At 61.1% G+C, this 22,025-nt stretch overlaps 1 protein-coding gene across 1 annotated transcript in view; it reads left to right on the top strand.

Moving 5' to 3' along the window:
* Window positions 1–16,301: 16,301 nt before the first annotated feature.
* Window positions 16,302–22,025, top strand: part of EFNA2 (ephrin A2) — a 42,256-nt gene continuing 36,532 nt past the window's right edge. The window contains exon 1 of the mRNA XM_084499070.1: window positions 16,302–17,092. Within this exon, the coding sequence (XP_084355196.1) occupies window positions 16,968–17,092 (125 nt within the window). The 5' untranslated portion in view covers window positions 16,302–16,967. The remainder of the gene's footprint in view (window positions 17,093–22,025) is intronic.

Below are 22,025 nucleotides of genomic sequence, written 5' to 3'. Positions count from 1 at the left end.
ATAGTGCCAGCTTTCGTCTGAGGCAGCTAAGTGATGGAGCATTTATTGCATCCCTGATATGCTGCTAATATGTTCTGGTGGTTAATTACTCTCGCTCTTTTAAAGGAAAAAAAGAAATCTCGCATACTTAAAATAATCCTCCTTGCTTCATCGCTCAGCCTGCGCTACCCCCTCTCTGGCAAAAAGCGGTGTCGGTGCTGTCCTGGTGGTGACAAACCCAGTGGGCACTATGCCATCAGTCAGCACCCGGGGGTTCGGGCTGTTGCAGGGGGGCAAGGTGCTGCTTCATCCCCAGAAAGCCAGGCAGGGCTGGGAAGGGGTTTTGTTCTGGTGACTTCTCCAAGGACACCCAAGCTGGGGGCGACTCTTCCAACCGAGGCAATCTTGGCCCCCTCCCCGCCTGCTGCTTGCTCGTGCCCTCAGCCCCCAGCAGGCACTGCCAGAGCTTTTCACCAGGCCCTGGAGCACCGGAGTGTCCCCCTGAAGGCTGCGTGGGTTTCGTTTCTGCGTGCAAGAGGAAAGCTGGAACAAGAAGAGCCGAAACCCGGCAGCCGGGGATGCCATTGTGTGCACCTGAAGGCTCAGCAGGAGCTGGGGATCGGTTGGTTCACATTGTCTGCTGCCAGGGCATATTCTGGTCTGTCTTTTTTTTTTCGCCAGTGTTATTTTAATCTGCTTTTCTCTCACATCAAACTCCCTCTTTCTACAGAATGCAGAGAGGTATTAGGTTTGTGCCCTTTGTGATACATAGCAAAGGTTTGAGGTACCGCTTTTTTCTTTTGGAAGCGGAGGTTTTTATCCACATTGTAACTCCAGCTTCTCCACAGTCATCGTTTTGGCTCCTCAACTGGCTTGGATAGGCGCATGGAAAGCATTTTCTGTGTTGGTTACAGGAGGGCTGTGGGGGCAGACCTGGCTCTGGGAGCACGCGAGGTCCCCGGGAGAAGCCTGGCTTTGCTGGAGCTGTGCGTGCAGGCAGAGGTAGCCCTTTCCCTCCAAACCGTGTTTTCCACGTAGAAAATATTAGAAATATTAATGCATAGAAATATTTTCCATGTAGAAAATAACACGTGGAAGCTTTTTTAAGTAAAAGAAGGATTGAGGCACAGCGAGAACCCTCAATGCCCTTTGGCAAGTCAGCAGCGGTGACAAATCAGGGAAGGGAAGCGAGATCCTCGGGCCCACCACCACCACGTTTCTCTGTGCCTTCGGGATGCCCAGGTCCCAGCTGGCCTTAGGGCAGCTCGAGGAGGTGCCTGGGGGAGCAGAAACCCCGGCACCCCTCGTCCCCCGCTCCGTCCCCTCTGTTTCTGCAGGTCGCCCCTTGCTCAGCCGAGGATGTTTTTGTCTCCCCCCTTCCCCATCCTCGCACGCCTCCTTTCAGAGGCTCTTTGCTCTCCTCACTTTCCCACAGCTCAGAGCCATTCTCCCAGCTTCAAAAGGTTTACTAATTACCCTAATGAGGTCAGGAGAGACCAAACGCTTCTGTGACTTAAAGCAGGGGCGGGAGGGGGTTTGGGAGGGAGGAAACGTCTTGGCTTGTGCCTCTGCTGCTGTGTCTGTAGGAGGACGTCTCCCTACCTCCACCCTTTCTCTCCCACCTTCCCATCTAGCAGAAAAAAAGGAAATGTGGACAGAAGGTCTCAAATGTATCAAACAGCTTTTAAAAAGAAATTCCTTTTGCCTGTCAAAAGAACAAACAGATACACCAAAAACTGTCAGAATTAGTGTTGGAGTAATTGCAGAAGCTCTCCAAGGTTAATGCTCCATTAGCGAACAGCTCTCGCACAGCTAAAAGCCAGGACGAGACAGGTTGTCAAAGGCTTGCCGGAGATTAAAGAGCTGCGTTCCCAGCCCAAACTCTCTCGTGTGTGTTGTTTGGGAGGGGAGGGAGGGCCGGGGGTGTTTGTGGGATGGAGATAACGGCGGCTCCGCTTCGTGCTGCCGTGGCACCGGTGGAGAAGTGCGGCCCCGAGCCGGAGGAGCGGTGTTCAGAGCTGGGTGGCGGGGTGCTGGGAGGTTTGTTCCCATCCAGATTTTCTGCAAAATCCTCGCCCTGGCCTGATGCAGCACGAGTCCTGAGCCTGGGGAGCAGCTGGGGCACGGGGTGGTCTGGGGGTGCTTCAGGCTGCAGCTCCCTGGGGTGCAGCAGGGTGCTGGGGCCCTTGCAGATCATAAATGAAGTCTGAGTTTTGGCACAGCACTACCGAGCAGGGCAGTGCTTTTACATTGAATCATCGCTTGATTTCATCTCCTGGGCCAGCGTAAGGCTCATCTAGGTAAAACTGGCCTTGATTTTGATTCTGTGGAAGAAAGGAAGTGGTTCCAAACTTCCAGCAAGGCAGCACCACGAGCACAGCCCTGGGGCTGGCTCTGCAGCCCTCCAGGAGGCACAGGAGCAGCTCCTGGGTCACCTTTGGGGCTCTTGGAGTCTTCCAGCGAGGCGCTGACCCCTCTTAGCACACCAGACTCAGAGCAACTGCTGCCTGCTGCAAGGCAGAGCTCTCTCTAGGAGCATTTTTCCCCCGTTGAAGGTGTGTTTGGGGCACTGGAAGGGGTGGCTGAACTCTCACAGCCTGGGAAATGTCACGGCGAGGACCAGCCCCGGCTGTTTTCACCGCAACCTCCCTGCCTGTAAACAAGCCTGTGGGCTCCTGCTGCTGCTCTTCATCTGGATGTGGACAAGGCTGCCGTGACTGCTCTTTGTCAGGGCCGTGGCTGCTTTAGAGCCGTTGTGCTGGTGCTGAGATCGTGCCTATGATCCCTGCCACGACCAGGTCTTTGTTACGGGGACGCTCCGCACAAGGATGCTGAGCGCCAGTCCCCGTCTGTGGCGTGGCAAGAGGAGGCTGAGGGAAGGGAAAAGAGGGGAAGAAATGAATGCACAGGAGGCAGAGACTTGCCACAGGGGCTGGAGGGGAGCGGGGTGTTCCTGTGGCTCCCATGGCCCTGGGTGGGGGCTTTCACCTGCTGGGGATTTGGCTTTGGGGCTGGCACCCCGAGCTTGGGACCAGCAGCGCTGGGGGGAGGCGAGCTGCGGGCTGGCGGCCAAGGGCCGGCACGAGAGGCCCCTTTAAAAGAGCAGCCGCGAGCAGGGGAAATGAACAATGTCATAATTGGGAAATTAAACCTTTCCTGTTCTTTTCTCTTTCTATCTTGATATAATTTGTAGTGATTAGACCTGGGGTGCAGCACAACCAGACAATGCAAGTCTTCCGTACAAGAGCAAAACAAGGCTCCTGCATAGACCCTGTCTCTTTATTAAGTTGATTTGCATTCATAATCTTCATTTGCCGTTATTATTTTTCCCCCTTGTGCTTAGTGAGTGATATTAGCATAAAGTCCCTTTTTTCTTGTTTTCTATTCACGCTCAAGGTCAGAGACTTAGTGAGACACCGACGAAAACAATCTCTTCCTCACCCTCTTTTAATTCTTTGCAGAAACATGTCCTGGGGATTTTAACATAACAATTGCTGGAAAAGGAGGGAGGGGGGAGACCTGAACAGAGAGCCCTTTCTGTGATGGAAACAGGAGCTGCCCGAAAGAAGGAGGCGAATTCCAGGGGAAGAAGAGAGGGGGGAAGAGGTCTGGGAGCAGCGATGGGCCCGGTCCTGGCTGGGTTCTCCCGGGAGGTGTCCAGGCATCCCTGGGGATGCCCCACAGCCCCCAGCTCCCTCTGTGTGTCCAGCTCATCCCTTCTCCCCGTTGAAGCCCTGTAATTTTTGGGATGCCCCAGCTGAGGCTGTGCTGGGATGTCCCGAGCCATCGCCAGCCCTGCGGCCATTGGTGCCCGCAGAGGGGCCCGGGGCTCCTGGGGCTGGTTCTGAGCTCGGGCAGGGTCTGAAAGCAAAAGCCCCAGCTCCTCTCGTTCTTGCCCTGTCCTTGTGGGTTTGCTGCCTGAAGCCACCCCACGGTCTTGCTTTCCTGCCTCCTGTCCCCATCCTTCGAAGCAGCAGCAGAGCCCCGCGGCTGGGGCGCACGCATCTCCTGCATTGAGCTGCTGGGATGAGGAGAGCAGCCAAGGCGGGGAGCATCAGGCTTCCCTGCAGCCAGAAGAACAAAATAAGTAAAAAAAACATCATGGAGGGAGCCAGGTGGGGCAGCCCCTTCCCCATCTGTGCCACCAGCCCGCAGCAGTCAGACACCGGCCACTTTTTGGGCTCGTTTCCAGCTCTCGTGCCGCAGCTGCTCAGGGGCTGCCAACAGGTTCGGGGCCACGCCGGTGCCTGCAGGAGGGACCGAGGGCGATGCTCTCCCTGCCCCACATCAACCAGGGATCCTCTGACCCCTCGTCAGACAGGGCAGGGTCAGCACAGAGGGAAAATCCCCCTTGGTGCCCGAGAGGCTTGCAGGTTACGGTCAGTTTTGGCAGGGAGGGAGAGCGAGGGATGGATTCCTTTCTGTGTGCAGAAGCTGTGATGATTTTAAAGCGCATGTTACTGCGTGAAGCTCTGGTCTTGGGCATGAACTCTTCCAGGCAGGCAATTTCCTCTGAAATCTGATGTGGGGCTGGATCTTGGCAGATGGCAGCTGCTCTCGCTAATGGCCCGAGCGCTCCCGAGTGACCCGGCCGTGGGAAGGGGGCGGCTTCGGGAGCGACAGGCGCCTGATGGCCCGGCTGAAACGCTGGCCATGTCCGAGGTGTGGATGTCGCCTGGTGCTGCACATGTTTGCTGTGCACAGAAATATGTCTTATTTTGCAGAATTGGTAGGTTGCTTTTTCTTTTTTTTTTTTTTTTTTGCCTCGGGATGCTTCAGGGCTTTCAGTGCTCAGATGCAATGTGAGCGTTTTCATGCCCCTTTAATGCTTCACTAAACAGTCTGAGCTGCTGCCTCTTAATGCCCCAGTAAAGCACAGAGTGCTCCAGAGCGTAAAGAGCATGCGAGGAAAAAGAGGCTGATGGAGACGGAGAAGAAAAGAGACTGTGAGGAGAGACAAAGCGGGGAAGAAGAAGTCATCTTCTGCCTTTCTCTCCCTGCAGATATGCAGCCCGTGCTGTTCTGGAGGCAGCTGGTGCCGAGGGTCCCCCCCAGCTGCTGCTGAGCCCCCGGGGAGGAGCTGAGCTCTGCTCGTGGTCTCCCAGCCCTCACTGCACGTGTTACGAGGGGAGATGTTCCCCGTGTGCCGTGGGGTGAGGTGTGTGCCAGGGCTGTGCCATGAGCCCTGCCAGGGGGTGCTGGGTGCTGAGTCCTGGGGTTTTCCTGGTGCTCCTGAGCCCTGCTCTGGTCTCTGGTGTGTCCCATGGGGCCGGCATCCCCGGCATGTCACATATGGGGTAAATGTCTACAGACCGTGCTGTGGGGCCCGGCTCTGTCCTTGGCACGACGCCGGTGTACACGTTTCCCGGACAGACACCAAAGCGATGGAGAGGACAAGGTCAGGGAGAAAAAACAGAGAGATCCCAGCTCTTCACCTATCCAGGCAAAATTTGTGCCTCCTCCCAACCAGCACCACGGGGAGTCACCGGCTCTGGTGTTGTGAATTCAAGTCAATGCATCGCCCTCGCTCTGTGCGTTTCTCCCCCACGCCGCTTGCCCTGCCCGTTTGATCTGGAAGTACCAAAAGTAGCGCCTCGGGCTGCGACACCGGCATCCTCGGTCACCATAGGAACGGCAGCGGGGCTCCCCCCCGTGCCCCCGTCCCCCGCGGCCCCGCTGCCGGGGCTGTGCCGTGCCCGCCTGTGAAGTTTGGCGCATCGAGGCCCCGCGGTGCCGGCGGGCTCGGCGGCGTTTTGGTCTGAGCTGCCGGGCGCAAAGCAGAGGTTATCGGTGTCACGGAACCTGTGGGGCGCGAGGGGGAAATGCCCTCACGGTTTTCTTAACAGAGGAGGAAGGGAGAGCTCCGGGAGGGCACGAGCTTGGAGCTGGAGGCGGTTACTGGGGGACACGGGGGGAGGAAGAGGAGGCAGAAGATGGAGATGTCTGCGGTGGGAGGGCTGAGGCTCAGGGTGACATCTGGCACGGTGCTGGCCGCGGGCAGGGCTGGGCTGCAGCCCCCGGCTTCCCACCTGGGAAATGGGGCCGTTAATTGGCACGTTCCCCCTAACCCCTTCCGTCAGCTCTGTGTCAGCTGCAACCCCCCCTGGGGAGTGCATCTGTGCGGCTCTATCCGCTCACCTGATGGCTGCCTTCCCCGAAATAGGGAAGGGGTGGCACGGAGCTGGGGGAGCTGGTGCCTGACCCCCACCGCGTGCCCCCAGCAGCCCCAGCTTCTGTCGGGGAGGCTTTTTGGGGACCCCCCCACGACAGGTCCCCTGGAATCCAGCACTGTCAGTGGGATGGGAGAGGCGAGGCGGGCTGGCTCGTGGTGCAGAGCTCACGTGAGGGCAACCAGGGCTCGGTGCCCTCTTCCTGTGGTGCGCCCAGCCTCAAAACCAGCACTCGTAACACTGCCGGTGCCCATAGCCCCCATCCCCGGCACCGCTACGGTGGCACTGGTCGGTGCCATCCCCACGGGGGCTGGCGCATCCCTGCCACCGTCTGGGTGGCTCTGGGGAGCCGGCAGCGCCGCGGTGGCCCTGGGCACGTCGCGGTCCAGGGGTGGCTCTGCCCCTGCACGGAGCCGGGGCTGGCGGCCGCTGCTCCCTGCGGCGCCGTGATTGACGCCCGGAGCCGCCTGGCTCCCTCCATAAACACCTACACTTTCTAATTGCTGACAGTTATTTACTGTAAAGACAGGAGCACACGCACCACCAGCTCTGACAACTCATGTCAAAACCCCACAAGAAACTATATCTTTATGTCTTTATTTGTTTCCCCTCTCTTCCCAAGCAGATCTGCTTTCTCTCGCCCCTCTCTCCGCTGCCCCTCGGGGCTCCCCCTGCCCCAGCCCCGTCCCGGGGGGCGATGCCGGGTGGGGGGGCTGCCCTCGCACCCCCGATTTCCCCGGTCCATGCCTGGCTGGGCGCTGACGGACGGGTGCAAACCGACGTACAGTGGATCCCGCCACGCGCCTGCTTGTTTATTTGCTGTCTCTCAGCCCCTCTGTGTTCAAACATAATTGGTTCTGCTCAGAGCAGTAAACAATGATGTGCGACGCATGAGTGAGCCCTAAACAGCACCTACACGCAATTAAAATAATTGGGTGCATACCCAGGGCTGATTTCAGCCCCCCCACATTGCTTTTCTCTCTTCCTTTGCTTTTTCTCCAGCTTGCCTCCCGTCTCGGCGGCTCAGCACCAGCTCCTCTCGCCCCCCAAAACGGGCTCTGGAGCCTTTTCTCCATCCGGTGCCATGCAAGGAGCCCACAGACCTCGGCTCGGCCTCGGCACGGGCGCAGGATGAGCGCGGCAGCACCTGAGCAGGAGATGAGATTCCAGCCCAGGCCCATGAAATATAATGAAGGCCCAAGGGACTGTACCAGCTCCTTGGTTAAAAATGATGCTGTTATATTTAGACAAGGTAACTAGAGGCCCCTCTGGACAGAGAGGAGTACAATTTTTTGTTTAATGATTCCATAATCTGATATAATATCGGGCCTGTAAGACATAATGAAGACCTGGGGGAGTTTACATCTTTGCAGCATTAAAGGGCCTCAGCTTGGGGACACAGACAGGTGGAGGTTTGAACTTTGATGCAGTCAAACATGTTTTTCTCTGGATTTGTTTGACATGATTGAGAGGGAATCCAGCAGCCGTAGGGAGAGGAGAAAATGGTTGCAAACACAGCAGTGCTTAAAACAAACCCAGGCAGCTGCTTTGCTCGCGCCGAGGGTGGGTGCCGGGCGCTCGGGGGCCCCACCAGGCTCTGCGGGGCCCCTGGGGCTGCGATTCCCCGGGCTCCACGGGGACACCTCTGGGCACGATGCCCCCACGGTGCTGCAGGAGGTGTTTGCCTTCTAGAGGATGCTCCTTCCCCAAGTGAGCGCGTGGTGTTGCAAGCCTCTGACGTGGAGCTCTAAGCGTTTCGGGCTGTTACCGGTGCTGCCTGGGGATCGCCAAGCCTGCAGCAGTTCGTGGCACGTCGCCCTTCCTCGCGCAGGAGCGGCTCCACCGGCTGCAGGGACGTGGCACTGAGCTCCTGCAGTCCTGGTGCTGCGGAGCCTGCGCTGCTTTTTGGGGCAGGAGCAGGGCAAGGTTTATGTGGGTGACCATGCTAGGGGTGCTGGACCGTGGAAGTGATGCTTGCCCAAAATTCAAGGGCAGGTTAGATGTGCCGAGACCCAACATCTTCAGCATGAGCCTCCTGCGTCCGATCCTCACCTGGAGGGCTTGCCCCTGCCCAGGACAGCTCCTGGCCATGCCTGGAGACCCCCGTGGGTGCAAAGGCACGGTGGGCAGGATGAATCCCTGCCCTGCAGGCACTGCCCAGCCCCACAGATCCCTGTGAGAACCAGCGGTGCTAGGCTGGATGTGCTGGGGCTTCCCGGGTTTGTTGCAGCTCCGGTTTCAGCGCCTGCAGATAACCTAATCCCATTTAGGCTTGGAGAGAGCTTGCAGATTCCTCCCTGGGGAGCCAGCCGCGCTGCGGGGGGTGGTCTGTAATGAATTCCTATCATTCCAGCACAAAGGTAGCTTACAGGAGTGCTTGCTGCAGAAAATATTAGGGTCGCTGCCCTATCATCCCTCAGAGACATCAGTTGTAGCTCAGTGATTCCAGCCTGCTGACAGGCAGGCGGCCCTGGGAGGGCAGAGCTGGCCTCGTGTTCCTGGCTCGTTTCTTCCTGAAAAATGTGATTTCTACAAAAAGAAGGGTTTTCGCCCTCGGATGGGGCCGTGGGTGCCCAGTGCCTGGCCCTGTGCAGGCGGTCACTCAGCAGCGTCTGCCCCCGTTCGCCCTGGGTTGTTTTTTATTTCTGCGGATTTCAGCAGCTCCTCGGGGATCCCATCCCTCGGGATGGGAGCAAAGACGCATCCCCACATCCTGACGGGTGCTGGGAGCTGGCAGCAGCCTTGGTCCTCAACCATCCGCGTTGGGCAGCTGAGAAGATGCCCTGCTTGGGGCCGGGTGCGTGCTCGGGGGGGGGCAGACACTTTCCCACCCGTGCCTGGGGACCCCGCGGGGCTGATGTGCAGCCCCGGAGCTGTGTCCCGCTGGGGCCCGTTCCAGCTCCCTGCCCGCCCTTCCCTCTCCCCTTTAGTTATTTTATTTATTTTTTCCAATGTGGGCAATGAAGTAATGAAATCTGCCCCCTCCGAGCCGGGCTTTAATACGGCTCCGTGTCTGGGGCCGGGATGTTTCACCTCGGGAGCTGCCAATCCGTCTCTGTCAAGCTGTCAGCCCTGATGTGCCTGCGCCTTGGCTGCAGCCGCGCTGCAATTCAAAGTGGATTAACTCTTTGGGCTGCCCTCCCCTCCTCCCCTTCCCATTCCACTTGGGTGGGTTTTGGGCCGAACAGAAAACGCTTTTCCCCTGCGCTTTCCATATTCAAGAGCTCCCGAGGCGCTGTGGGGCGGCTCCGTGCCCCCGGTGGGAACGGGGCCGAGCAGCAGCCTCAGCCCCCAGCCCCACGCTCTCGGCGAGGGCGATGGCTTCAGGTGCAAAGCATCGCTCCCTTCGCTGCAGATGCCGGGCAGGGACACTGGGGACATCCCCACGGCCTCACACCTGAGCTGCTTTGGTGCACGGGGTGGCCGGGGGGCTTGGGGACTGGGGCTTGGGGACCTGGTGGGTGAGCTCTGTGCCCACCCTGACTGTTGTGGCTGCCTGATGTCCTTGTGGCACCGCTTGCTGCAGGCTCCTGGGAGCAGACGGGTGCCAGCACCCCGCTGCCAGCACCCTGCTGCCATCCCTGGTGGGGAGCTGGGTGAAGGGCTGCGGACCCCTGCGCCCCCCATGGGCTTTTTACGCAGCCATCTCTGCCCCCCCTGCCAGCCGGCTGGGATGGACGAATGGAGAGCCGGGGAAATTCGCGGTGCTTTCCCCCGGTGATTGCATTTTCCCCAAGGCCAGAAAGGAAACGGGGCCAAGCCGGGCGGGGCAGGGATGGGGGCGGCGCGGGGTGTCCCCAGGAGCCGCCCCCAGCCGCAGCCGAGGGGCGCAGGCACTAGGGGGGGGTGTTGGACCAGCAATCGCTGCCTGGGCGCCGCTACCGCCCCCGGGGCTGCTCCGGCCGTGGCCCGAGTTTGGGGTGAAAAGAGCCCGGTTTAGGGGTCGTCCATGGGGGATTTTACCCCGAGCATCTCTCGCCCATCCCGGCTGGGCTCGGTGCCGGCTGCGGCCACCCTCACACCGCGGCGCGCATCCAGCTCGGCGCGGGGCTTGGCAAACAACGCCCGCGGTGTGGCAAAACAGGACGCAGGCTGCCGTGCCCCTCGGTTGGCACCAAACCTCCAGCATCGGCGCTGCACAAACCTGGCTCCCAGCCGCATCCCGCTCTGCCAAAAGCTCTGGCGTTGGGCCCTCGGCAGCGGAGAGCCGGGAGGCGCGGCGGTGCTGCCGCCAGACCTCGCCGCTCGCTAACAGGGCGCAGCGGCTGCGCCGTCAGCTCTGATCCACACAAGCTGTTCCCCTCGCTCCACGGCGTGCGGCGGGGTCACCCGGCTGTCTGCGTGCTGCTCGCCTGCCCCGGGGAGCGGACGCCGTCTGTCCGTGCCCCCGCCATCTGTCCGTGTCCCCGGCGGGCCCTTGGCAGGCTTCGGGGGCTGCTCCGCGTGCGGGGCCGGCTCGGAGCCAGCTCAGCCCGTGCTGGGTTCGTTCCCAAGGCCGGGGGGCCCCGGTGCTGGCTGCTGCAGCGAGGGTTCCCGGGGGAGGCCGGGGAGGGTTTTGCTGCTGGCGTGCACGTGCGGAGCTGGGCCTGCATCAGCAGCCAGAGGTGCGTCCCGAAGCCGCTTCCTTTTCTGCACTACGCATTTTGGGTGCTTTGCACACCTTGGCTGAGCGCTGCTGGAGGCCTGAACAGCCCCCGGGTTCTGGGAAAAGGGGGGAGCTCGGCCTTGCTGTCCTGCAGCCCTCCCTGAGCCCCGATTCCCACTTTTGCTGCAGGGGACGTTCAGCCTGGAGGCGCTGCTCTCACCCTGCCTGCAGGCTGGGGCCCTGATAAGGAGGGGAAATCGCTCTGCTTGAAATGGGAGCAACGCTCTGTGAAGGGATGGGGTGCTCAGGGGGGAGCAGAGCTGCCCCAGCCTGTGCTCCCACCCATGCAGGGCTCCTAAAATTGGTCCTGCTGCCCCTCCACGGCTGACAGCAGGACGGGGTGACCATGGCGGGGAGGGCACCGTGCTCGGAGCTGAGCAGAGCTGGCTGCCACCACTGGGCAGAGCCATGAGGACGCTGCTGCAGCCCCGAGGAGCTCCCAGTCTGAGCAGCACCAAGCCACAAACCCAATCTGATTCCTCCTGCCAGGGTCCCCCTGGAACCTGGAGATACATCCCCACGTGCCTCAGTTTCCCCTGCTGCAGCGGGGTGGGTTCTGCAGGGCTGCTTTCAGAGGCGCCAGCTGCGTCAGCATCCAGGTGCCATTCCGCAGTTGTTTCCCACCCCCCTCGGTGAAGGGGCTGTGGTTTAATTAATGTTTGCAAATTGCTTTGAGGACGGCTGCTGCGAGAGGTGCGAGGACGCTCGCCGTGCCGGCGTCTCCGGCAGCCGAGCCTCAGCTCTCGCAGGGGGCCGCGGCGGGCGCAAATTGGCACCGAGCCCCCGGAGCCGCCGGGAGCCGCGCTCGTTCGTGCCAGCACGGGCCTGGTGTGGGATGACGGCTCGGCAGCCGGGGATGGCTTCACGTGCAGCTGGATTTCGGGGCCGGGCGTTTTAGCAAGCGTGGGATGAGGCAGCGAAACGCGCCCGGTTCTGTGCGCGGAGCCCGCAGGGAGGCAGCGCCCAGCACGCCCGGGAGGAGCGTGTCCGTGGGTGGATTTGGGCGTGGGAGCGCCGGGCGTCTTCTCCTCTGTGTTTCCGTGCCTGAGCCGTGTGCTGGGGTGTTCCCCCCTTTCCTCTGGAGGAAAAGGAGCACTCCCAGGGTGGATTCACACAGGAGCTCCAGGCTCAGAGGCGCAGCTTGCATTTGGGTTATTTTGTAGTGTTTTGCACTGCCGCCCCTGCTTACTTGGAAGTGATTTTCTGAATAAAGTGAGGGTTTGGCTAGCCTGTAGGGGCTCCAGGGTGTTCAAACTGTGCCTCAGCCTGGCCGTGTCGACCGATAGCCCACCACCGTGCAGTGCTGGCGTCACCAGCATCCCCCGGGCACCCCTTTGTGCAGACACCTCTGCTCCCTGCTGACCCCATCTCCTGCCCCGCAGAGCAGCCACGTGCCCGGAGCTGTGACCCTGCCACCCCTCCGGGGCACCAGGCACTAAGGGGTGCCCCAGGACAAACCCGGGCACACGGGCACCGTGTCCCGGCACGGCATCGCGGCGCTTTGCTCCGGCGGCACGGGGAGACCTGGGTGGCTCGCTGCGGTGGCTAATTGCCCTCGCCGCTTGGCCACGCGCCTCGTGCCCGGAGCAGAGGCCGGTGGCGCGGTGCCAGCCCGGTCCCGGTGCGGGCAGAGCTGCCCGAGCGTTGCCGTCAGTGCCGGCGCGGCTCAGGGGAGCGGAGAGGCCCAAGCTGACAGCAGACGCTAATGAGCCGGCAGTAATGCACTCGTGGCTGTTCATTACTTTGGGGTTTCTGACATTTGGGTCACTTAATGGATTTGTTTCCTTCTCCCTCTGCATCCTCCCCCCTCCCCTCCGGTGGCTGCCTGGGACCGGTTGTAAATTAGCCCTTAATTTCTCACATGTGTCTTCACTTAAACAGCAAACCCGCTCAGCACCCCCCCCCCCCACACTCCGCCACCCCCCTCCCCGGCCTCTTGGCACCTTGGGGGGGCTCTGCCGGGGCTGCCGGGTGCTGGCACGACCCCGCGGCAGGGGCAGAGGCTGCAGCAGCCGGGATCCCCCCGCGCACCGCGGCTGCGCGCGGGCACGCGGCCAGGCCCCGAAAGCTCCCGGGGCCGCGGCTGGGCCCCTTTTCCTGTTGCAGCTAAATTATAACCAGCCCTGGTAACGAGCAGGCAGGCTCGTTCTGGCTCTGCTGGCGCTGGAGCCGCGCTCCTCGCGAGCCTTTCTGCTGCGACTCTTTACCTTTAAAGCAGGAAGGGTTTTTTTTTTTTTGCTTTCAGTAGCAAATATTTTCCATAATTTCTGGGCTGGTGCAATTAAAGCTATAGAAGATGGGTGTAAATTATACCTCCATGCAACCAGCCTCGCCCCCCTAGAGTAGCTGGGGGCTGGAAACATGAGGATTTGCAATAATTAAGGCAAATAGTTGTTTTTGTTTGGTAAGGAAAAACAAGCCGGTGCTGCTCGAAAGAAAGCAAGAGAAACCGTAGAAAGTGTTTTCCTTCCAATTACCGAGGACCGGGGGAGAAAAAGTCGTTACACGCGGAGCTGGCGCCGGGCTCCGTGCCTGGCAGGGGCGTGCAGGAGCCACACCGGGACCTGGCCGCAGAGCCAGCGCGTGCCTCCGCCGGGATTAACGGGGCCGCTCGCCGCGCTTCTCCCCTTCCCGGCCATTTCCCAGCGAATTTGATCCCTGACTTCCCACGGCCCTGGCAGGAGCCGCTGTGCTCGGCTGTACTGGGAAAACTGGGCTGAGCTGGGTTGAACTGGGCTGAGCTGGGCTGAGCTGGGTTTCTTGCCGTGCGCCTCCCCGGGGGGGCAGAGAAAAGCCCCGTGCAGCACCGGGGGAAGTGGGGGGGCTCCCGGAGCTGCCCCCAGCCCACCGGGGGTGCTCCCCGAGGCTCTGGACTGTGCTCTTTGTACCCCGGGTGCTGCAGAATGGCCTCGGAGGTGTCGACAGCGAGCGCCTGGGTGTCTGCCACACCCCAAACCGGGGCCAAAATCAGCAGCTGCCGCTGAAGGCAGCGCCGGGGTCTTTGTGTTGTTTCCATCTCTCCAGCCGCAAAATAACTGCGGGATTGATTAGTCTCGAGGGATACGGCGGAGCTTGATTAATTTGGTAATTATGACTTCAAGGTATTTCCACTCACAAGGGCCTGATCTTAAGCCCCTCGGATGTCCTCTCGCAGCCTCTGCTGGGGCCTCGTCCTGGGCTCTGGACCCAGGCTGGAGCCAGCCCTGGCCGTGTCACGCACCCATGGGTGCTCTCCGGAGCTGGTGCCAGGGGCATTGCTTGGTCCGGGATCCCCCAGTGCAGGGGGAGACACCGGGGCAAGAGAAACCGAGCCCCGTGCCAAGCCCTAGAAAACGCTGCCCGTGCCGGGAAGCTCCTCTGCTTTCTGCAGCTCCGTCTAATAAATGAAAACGGCCGCTCCCCGCGAGCCGTGCCCGAGATGCTTTAGGCTGGAGCAGAGCCCGTTATCGAGCGCTCGGCGTTTCAGCCGCTCGCGGCTTTACGGCTCGGGCTGCGTTTTTTCAGGCGAGGTTATTCTTTTCTTGCGATTTCAGCCAAATCTGCTTAGCGATTTCCAAGAATGAGACTTTGGAGGGAAAAAAAAAAAAAAAAAAAAAGACTTTTTAATTGTGTTAAAATATTCTAGTGACCTTTCCTTTGAAAAGCCTGCACGCCGGATGCCCTGCGGAAGGTACGTGAGACCCTGCGGTGAGGTTTGCTGCCGCCCCATGCCCCCTGCCCTCCTTCGGGCCGGCTGGAAGCCAAAACCAAACCCCAGCCCTTGGAGCTTGCACCAGTTTGGCTGCGGTGCTGGGTGCTCAGCTCGTGCTCTCTGGCCCGGTCTGGTGCTGGAATGATGTACCCAGCACTGCTGCTGCCAGCATTTGAAGCTACAGGTGCCCATGCAGCCTAAATGAGGCTGAAAAGGGCAAAAACGGGAGCCTGGGAGCATGGTGGGAGCCTGGCCCTGCGCCTTGCCTTGCGTTTCTGGGGGAGAAGAAGAAGAATTGCCCTCCCCTCACCAAACCTCGGAGCCTGGGGGTGTCAGAGCTCAGCCCCCCAAATAATTCCAGGGATAACTTTGGGATGCCCCTTTGGGGTCTGTGCCGCTGGGTCGGGGTCCGCTGGCGCTCCCCCCGCAGCCATGCATGGGGAGGGGCCGCGGCTGGGCTGCCAGCGCCCCGGAGAGGCTTTTAGTGGCTTGGCTTGATAAATGAAAACAAATAAAGCTGATGGACAAGCGGACAGCTTTATGATAGCTTCGCGCTGACAGGGAGAAAGATTGGTTGTCGGGGCTTGATGGAGAAATGTCCTGATGGGCGCAGCCGGGGCGAGGACAACCTTGGTGGCGGAGGATGAGGAGTTCCCGCGCAGGAGCACGCGCCGCCAGCGCTGTCCCAAACAATCCTGCCTTGATCTGGTTTACTTTTTGGCAGGGGGGGGCACGATGCACTGCAGCCCGTTGAGTTTTTCCAAGGAGGTTTGCTAAAGAAGGACGGCGGGCCGTGCTTTAGTGGTGTGGCTGACAGCGGACCCCTTCCTCTCATTCCGAGCCAAAAAAACCCAAACCCCAAACCCCGAAGGCGCCACGTGCAGACGGGTATGGGGGGGGCAGTGGGAGGTGATGGGGGGGCAGCAGGGTGCTGAAGCACGAGGTTGGGCAGGCAGCAGGATGGGATGCGTGGATGCACCCCGATGCCGGTCCCGTTGGTGTCAGCCCCGCTAGGAGCCCCCTTTGCAATGCATCCCCGAGCCCCATGCAGAGCCCCCCGTGTGCCCCCCAAACTGCAATGCACCCCCTCTTTGCAATGCACCCTCCAAATTGCAATGCACCCCACTTTGCAATACACCCCTCATGTGCAATGCACCCCAATATGCAATGCGCCCCCTCCTGCAATAGACTCCAATTTGCAATGCACCCCCCCTTTGCAATGCACCCCCCCATTGTAATGCACCGCCACGTGCAATGCACCTCCAAATTGCAATGCACCACGTGCAATGCACCCCCACCTTTGCAATGACCCCCCATGTGCAATGCACTCCAATTTGCAATGCAACCCCCCCAAATTGCAGTGCACCCCCATGCGCAATGCACCCCCCACGTGCAATGCACCCCCAAATTGCAATGCACCCAATGTGCAATGCACCCCAAATCCCCCCAAATTGCAATGCCCCCCCCTTTGCAATGCCCCCCCCTTTTGCAATGCCCCCCCCTTTGCAATGCCCCCCCAATTTGCAATGCTCCCCCCGCCCCCCCCTTTACAAAGCCCCCCCCGGTTGCACCCCCCTCCCTCCCCCTCGACCCCTCCCCGTCCCCCGTTGGCGACAATGGGGCTCGGGGGGGGGGGGCGAACGAAGCAGGGGAGCGGCGGCGCGGGGCGGGGCGTGGCCGGGGCGTGGCTCCCGGTAGAGGGCGTGGCTCCCGGTAGAGGGCGTGTCCATGGGGCGTGGCTCCCGGTAGGGGGCGTGGCCTCGGGCGGGGCGGGGCGGGGCGGGGCGGGGCGGCGGCGCAGCATGGCGCGGCGGCACTGAAGGCGCTCGGGGAGCAGCGGCCCGCCCGGCCCGGCCTTTGTCTCGCCGGGGCTCCCGGGCAGCGAGGCGGCGGCGGCGGCGGAGGAGCCCCCGTGGGCCGCGCCGGGCTCCCCCCCCCTCCCCTTCTCCCTTTCCCTTCCCTCCCCTTCCTCCTCCTCCTCCTCCTCCTCTCCTCTTCCTCCCCCCGGTCCCTCCCCATCCCCGCCGCCGCTCCACAGGTGCGGGGCCGCCCCGGGGACCCCGAAGTTCGGGCCGGGCACCGGGGGGGGTGGGGGGGGTGCCGGTGGCAACGGCAGCAGCGGCAGCAGCAGCAGCAGCAGCATCCCCATCATCTCCCGGGGCCCCGCGGCACCGTCCCGGTGCCCCCCCGGTGCTGCTGTTTTTTGGGGGGGGGGTGGTGGTGGGGGGGGTGGGGGAGCACCCCGGGATGCCGCCGCCCCGGCCCCGCCGCGCCGCGGTCGCCCCCAAGTCGCCCCGCTGACGGCTCCCGGGGGCGATGGTGAGGGCCGCCCGGCCGCCCCCCGCTGCCCCCCGCCGCCCGCCCGCAGCCCCCGGCCGGCCCCTGGGCTCCGCCGTCTCCGCCGCCTCCGTCTCCGCCGCCGCCGCCGCCGCCGCCGCCCCCCCGTGACCGGCCGGAGCCGCGCCCGCCGCCCTCCGGGACGATGCCGCCGCGCTGGGAGGCGGCCGCGCTGCTCGCCGCCCTCGTCGGCGTCTGCGTCTGGACCGACGACCCCGGGAAGGTGGTGTCGGACCGCTACGCCGTGTACTGGAACCGCAGCAACCCCAGGTGAGAACCCTCCCCCCCCCCCAGGTTCGTGGGTTTTTAAAAAAAAAAAAAGGATTTTGGAAAAAAGGGGGTTTTGCGGCTTGCCCCCCCCCTCTCTGCGCCCGCCGAGCTCCCCCGTGCCCGCCCGGGACCCTCCCGAAGTTTGCCCGCAGCCGCCGAGCGCAACAAAGCGGTGGGGGTGGCCGGGGGGGGGGTATCGGAGGGGGTACCGGGGGTGGGGGGAGCACCGGGGGGACCCTGCCGGTACCGGAGAGCCGCAGCCCCCAGCCCGCAGAGGGAGGGCGGAGGCGGCCAGGCTGCTCCCGGTGCCTCGGTTCCCCATTTTCCCGTTCCGTTACGGCGGTGGTTTTCTTATTTTCGTTACCGTTGGCTTTTTGCTGTTTTTGGAGAGTTTGGTTTCTGTTGCGTTTCTTTGTCTGTAATTCTGAAAACCCCTAAAATTGCCCCAGAGCCCTCAGGGAGCCCTGCCTGGGGGGCTGGGACCACCGGGCCCCCACCGCTTGCCCCACACGGGTCCGAGCCGGGTTTCGGAGGGGCCGATTTGTGCAGGCTCCCTTAAAAGAGAAAATAAATCACTGCCACCAAAGCCACCCGTTCTTCCCCCAGTTTATAAAAGTTAAGCAGGGCCCCAGAACCCCCCGCCACGAGCCAAGCATTGCTGTGAGCACAGGGTCACCTCGCTCGTGTCCCTGATGGGTGGGTGCCAGCCCCCTTGGGTGCCCCAGGTTGGGGTTGATGGGGTGAAGCAGGCGTCTCCTCGCCCGTCCCATCCCAACGGGTGGCACCGTGCTGCTGGCGAGGCCGGGAGGATTTCCCCCTCTGATGCTTCAAGAGGGAATCGGGTTCCTCCAGCACGACCCCACTCTCCATCCAAGGTCCCGGTGGCGTTTCGGTGCCGCAGGAGGTGCCGGGACGGATGGCGCGGGGCTCGCCGCACAGCCCCATCCCCACGGCACGGGTGGGATGGGGGTGTCGGGGACCCCCCCAACTGCTCCAGCATCATCTCGGCCCCAGCACCGTGCGCCCCCGGTGGGGCTCAGCCGCCCGTGACACCGCGGCCTCACGCCTCCACCCGTGCCCCAACAGCCGGGACGCCCGGCGGGCGCCTTTGTGCGCGGCGGGGCCTTCTCCGTGGGCCGGCCGCCTTGCATATGGATTTTATTATCTCCCTTGCATTTTTGTGGGGGGTTGTAAGAGGGAGGGTTTTTCCCTTTTTTTTTTTTCTTTTCCTTTTTTTTTTTTTTTTTTTTTCATTCCCATTGCAAAGTTTTTGGTTACAGTGGCCGCTCCTCTGCGGTGTCGCAGTTTGGGCTCTTTCCCTTTTGTTCTCCAAAACGCCCAACGTGCGAGGGCCCCGCTGGGATGGGACGGGGTCGTTGGGCCCGCTGGTGCCCAACGCGCTTGGGCATCGTCCTGGTTGGAGACGGGGCCGGCATCACCCCGAGGTCGGGGCCCATGCCCGTGGGTTCTTACGGCAGCACCAAAAGCCAAAATCGGTGCCGAGCTGCTCGCCGTAGTGCCGGGCACCTCACTGCATCCTGCCCTGTGCCCCGGCACCGTCCCACAGCACCGGGCTGGGCACTGCAGGGACGCGCTCCCCCCGGACCGGGTGGTGGTGGTGAGCCACGGCTGCCGGTTCTGACACTGGTGGAGGAGATGTTTTCAAGGGGGGATGAAAAAAAACATAAAATAGGGCGAAGGAAGTAGGAATCGATGCAAGGAGGGAGCAGACAATGGCTCGTGGGTTTCAGCAGGCGCCGGCAGCGCCCGGGTCTGCGCCGTGACCCACATTTCCCAGCATGGCAGCACCCGCGTTGCGGGTGGCCGCGGGGCTCCCCGCGTGCGTGTTGGGGGCTCGGGAATCCAGGGCAATCGTGAGACGTTGCAGGATTTGCTGCCGAGTTTCTTGCTTATTTTTCTTTTGGAGCCTAGCAGCGGTTCGGCGTGTCTCCGGAGTTGCTAGAAGACCGTTTCGTTCTTAAAAACGAGGAGTAATCAGTGTGTGCCTTTTCTGGTCTCTTGGTTTCCTTCTTATTTTTTTTTTCCCCCACCATCTCGTTTAATAAGAGGGAAATCGGAAGGGATGTAAAGAAGACCAAAAAAAAAAAAAAAAAAAGAGAGAGAAGAAAATGCCCTCTGCTTGTTTGAACCTGCGTACCTGATCTGGCAATAAATGTTTTTCTTCTGTTTTATATTGCAATCTATATTCTATAAAAGACGGTAATAAATCTCATGGTCAATACAATTTGCCCAGATTAGAATAATTCTATATTTCATAATTGGGCCCAAATTAAAAATAAGTGTTACATCGAGATGCTGCAATTTGCCTCTTCTGTGGGGATATTTAGCTGCTCGCCACGGATTTAGAGATTTTTTTTTTTTTTTAATGATTTTGCAAACACACGTTTGGGAAAGGTTCCATGGGTTTGGCTGCTCGGGACGTAGCCGAAGGAGGGAGAGCGTGTCGTTATGCACCACGGTGCCTCGGTATCTGCGTGTAACGGAGGGGTTTGGTGGCGTGTATGCAGACCGATGCACCCGCACCTCTTTGCCCCACACGGGGCCGTGTCCAGGGCTCACCACAACCCCGGCTGGTGCCATCCTTGGGGTGGATTTTTTGGCACAGGGCCGGGGAGCAGCGGGTCGAGGCGGGGAGCCCGGCACAATGCTGCTGTTGGACGGCGGCACCGCGGCTGCGTCGGGGTCTCCGGCCACTGCCAGCGCTGGTGCAGGACCCCCAGCACCACAGCGAGCCCCGTGCCGTGATGGACATGGTGGTGTGCCTCTTGGTCAGCTTGCACCGAGTTGTACCAGGAAAAATCGGGGCTTGAGGAGACCTCAGCACTGAGGGGTACAAAAGGTTTTGGGAAGGATCGTCACCGTGCCACGACAGCTCCAGAACCCATCCGGAATTCCAGCCTCGGGGCCACGGTTGGAAACCTCCTGGACACGAAGGGGAGACTTAGAAAAGGAAAGGCTTAGAATTTGGGATTTGTTCTCGTTCCCCGCTCCACCTGCAGCTCCGTAATGGGCAGGTTACAGTAATTCCGGAATGATGGTTTTCCTGCAGCCAAATGCAATTCCCCCATATGCAGCCGCGTATTTCTGTGTCTGTAGAGAGAGAAATGTGCAAAGTGTTAGGTATTTTTCTCTCTCTATTTACAGTACAGATACAAATGCTGTAAATGGTCTAGATTTTACCCATGGCCTATATTTAACTGTGAAGTCATTTCTGTGCCTTGGAAAGCTTATTTTCTATTTCTCTTTTTTTTTTTTCTTGGTGTTGTGAGCACAGCTGGGGTTTCTGTTCCGCTGCTCTGCGCTCCCCAGGCCGGGGCTGGGGACACCAGGCAAACGTCTCCGAGCGGGGACATTCACTGGGGGGGACACAGGGGGACTTTTGGGGGCTCCTTTTGTGCGTCCTATGAGGGGCCCGAGCTGCGGCACGGGGGGAGTTGGGGCGATGGAGCCTTTGTGCGTGCTTCTTCCCATCTTGCCGCCTCCGAAGGCAGCTGGTGGCACGCGGGCAGAGCCCGTGGCGTGCCGGCCGGCCACTGCTTTGTCCCGGAGCCCGGTGCGTGGCTGCCGGGGCCGTGCCCACCCGTGCTTGGCGGCGATTTCCCAGCCCCAGCCTGAGCAAACTTGCCCGGTGCATGGGGCTGCAGTGATGGCCGTGGCAGCAGGCTCCTCGTTCAAGGGAATGAGGAAAACCCACGGTGGTTTTTCCAGGGGGAATTCACCACTGCAGCAGGAAGGTTTGGTGCCAAGCACTCACTCCCATATCTGCGGCAGGGCTGGGTGCTCTCCGTGCCGTGGGCTCCTTTCCAAGGCTCCGTTCCTGTCCGGGGCTGCCTGGGTTGGGCACAAACCTTTGGGGCCATCCCGTGGTGCTCCCTGGAGCCCACGAGCATCACGCTGGGGGTCTGCACTGACACCACCACGGAGCTCCCAGCTCCCGGCTCTTGGCCCGAGCACGGTGCTCGGGGTCCCCTGTCCCAGTGGGGCCGGGGCAGCTCCTGGGGGTGGTGAGGGGAGCTCGGGGTGGGAGCCGCCGCTGCTCGGCCAGCTCGGCCATCCTGCGCAATTAGTTCTTTTTTGAGTTTTCATTTGTATCGTTTTCCCTTTGTGCTGCGATCATTCGCAGCCCTTCCCACCCCTCTTTTTCCAGACCGTTAAGCCGTGTTAGCTATTCTTCACCAGCCAAGGGCTGTAGCGGCGCGGTTAATAGAGAGCAGATACAACCAGGTCCAGCGCCTGTGACAAGATTTTCTCTCCCCGCCTGTCTCCGTCTCTCCCCGTCCCTTCCCGGGGACTGCAATTACATTCCCTACTGCTCGCCCGTTTGGTATCCAGATGCCGGCCACGCGCCGCATCCTAATGCGAGGCTGGGGCCGGGAGCCGCAGGTCGGCCCCGCACCACCCGAACTCGTGCTGGTCCCAGGGGCACAAAGGACGGGCAGGGAGCCCCGCAGAGGGTAAGGGGGAGAGAGACGCCCTCGGGTACCGCTGTGGAGCTTTCAAAGCCCTCTCGGATGCGTGTATCTTGTGCGCTCACACGAATAATCCCCGTGCACAAACACCCACGGCCGCCCACCCGGCATCCCCCTGCGTGGGCAGCAGCGCGCCCGTAGCCATCTGCACGTGGCACGCGCCCGCTGCTCTACCTGCAGGCTGAGGGCTATAAATAGTTGGGGTTTCACGTCTCTGGGAACACGGATGCCAGCGCCAGGTAGCATCTCGCCCAGCTGTCTGTCCGTCTCGGTGCGTACGCGCGGCCGACCCACGTGGCGGTGGCTGGGGCTATCCGTGTCAATACGTGCATAAATTTGACAAGGTTCATCTGCCGGCTTGTCTGCAAAATTGCTGCAATTGTTCCTTAAATAGCTCCTCATTTCTGGTGGTGGAAATTTTGGTTCTTTTGTGCTAGATATTA

This window comes from Aythya ferina, assembly GCF_964211825.1.
Source record: "Aythya ferina genome assembly, chromosome: 26".
NCBI lineage: Eukaryota > Metazoa > Chordata > Aves > Anseriformes > Anatidae > Aythya > Aythya ferina.
This window is presented reverse-complemented; position numbering and strand designations above follow the sequence as displayed.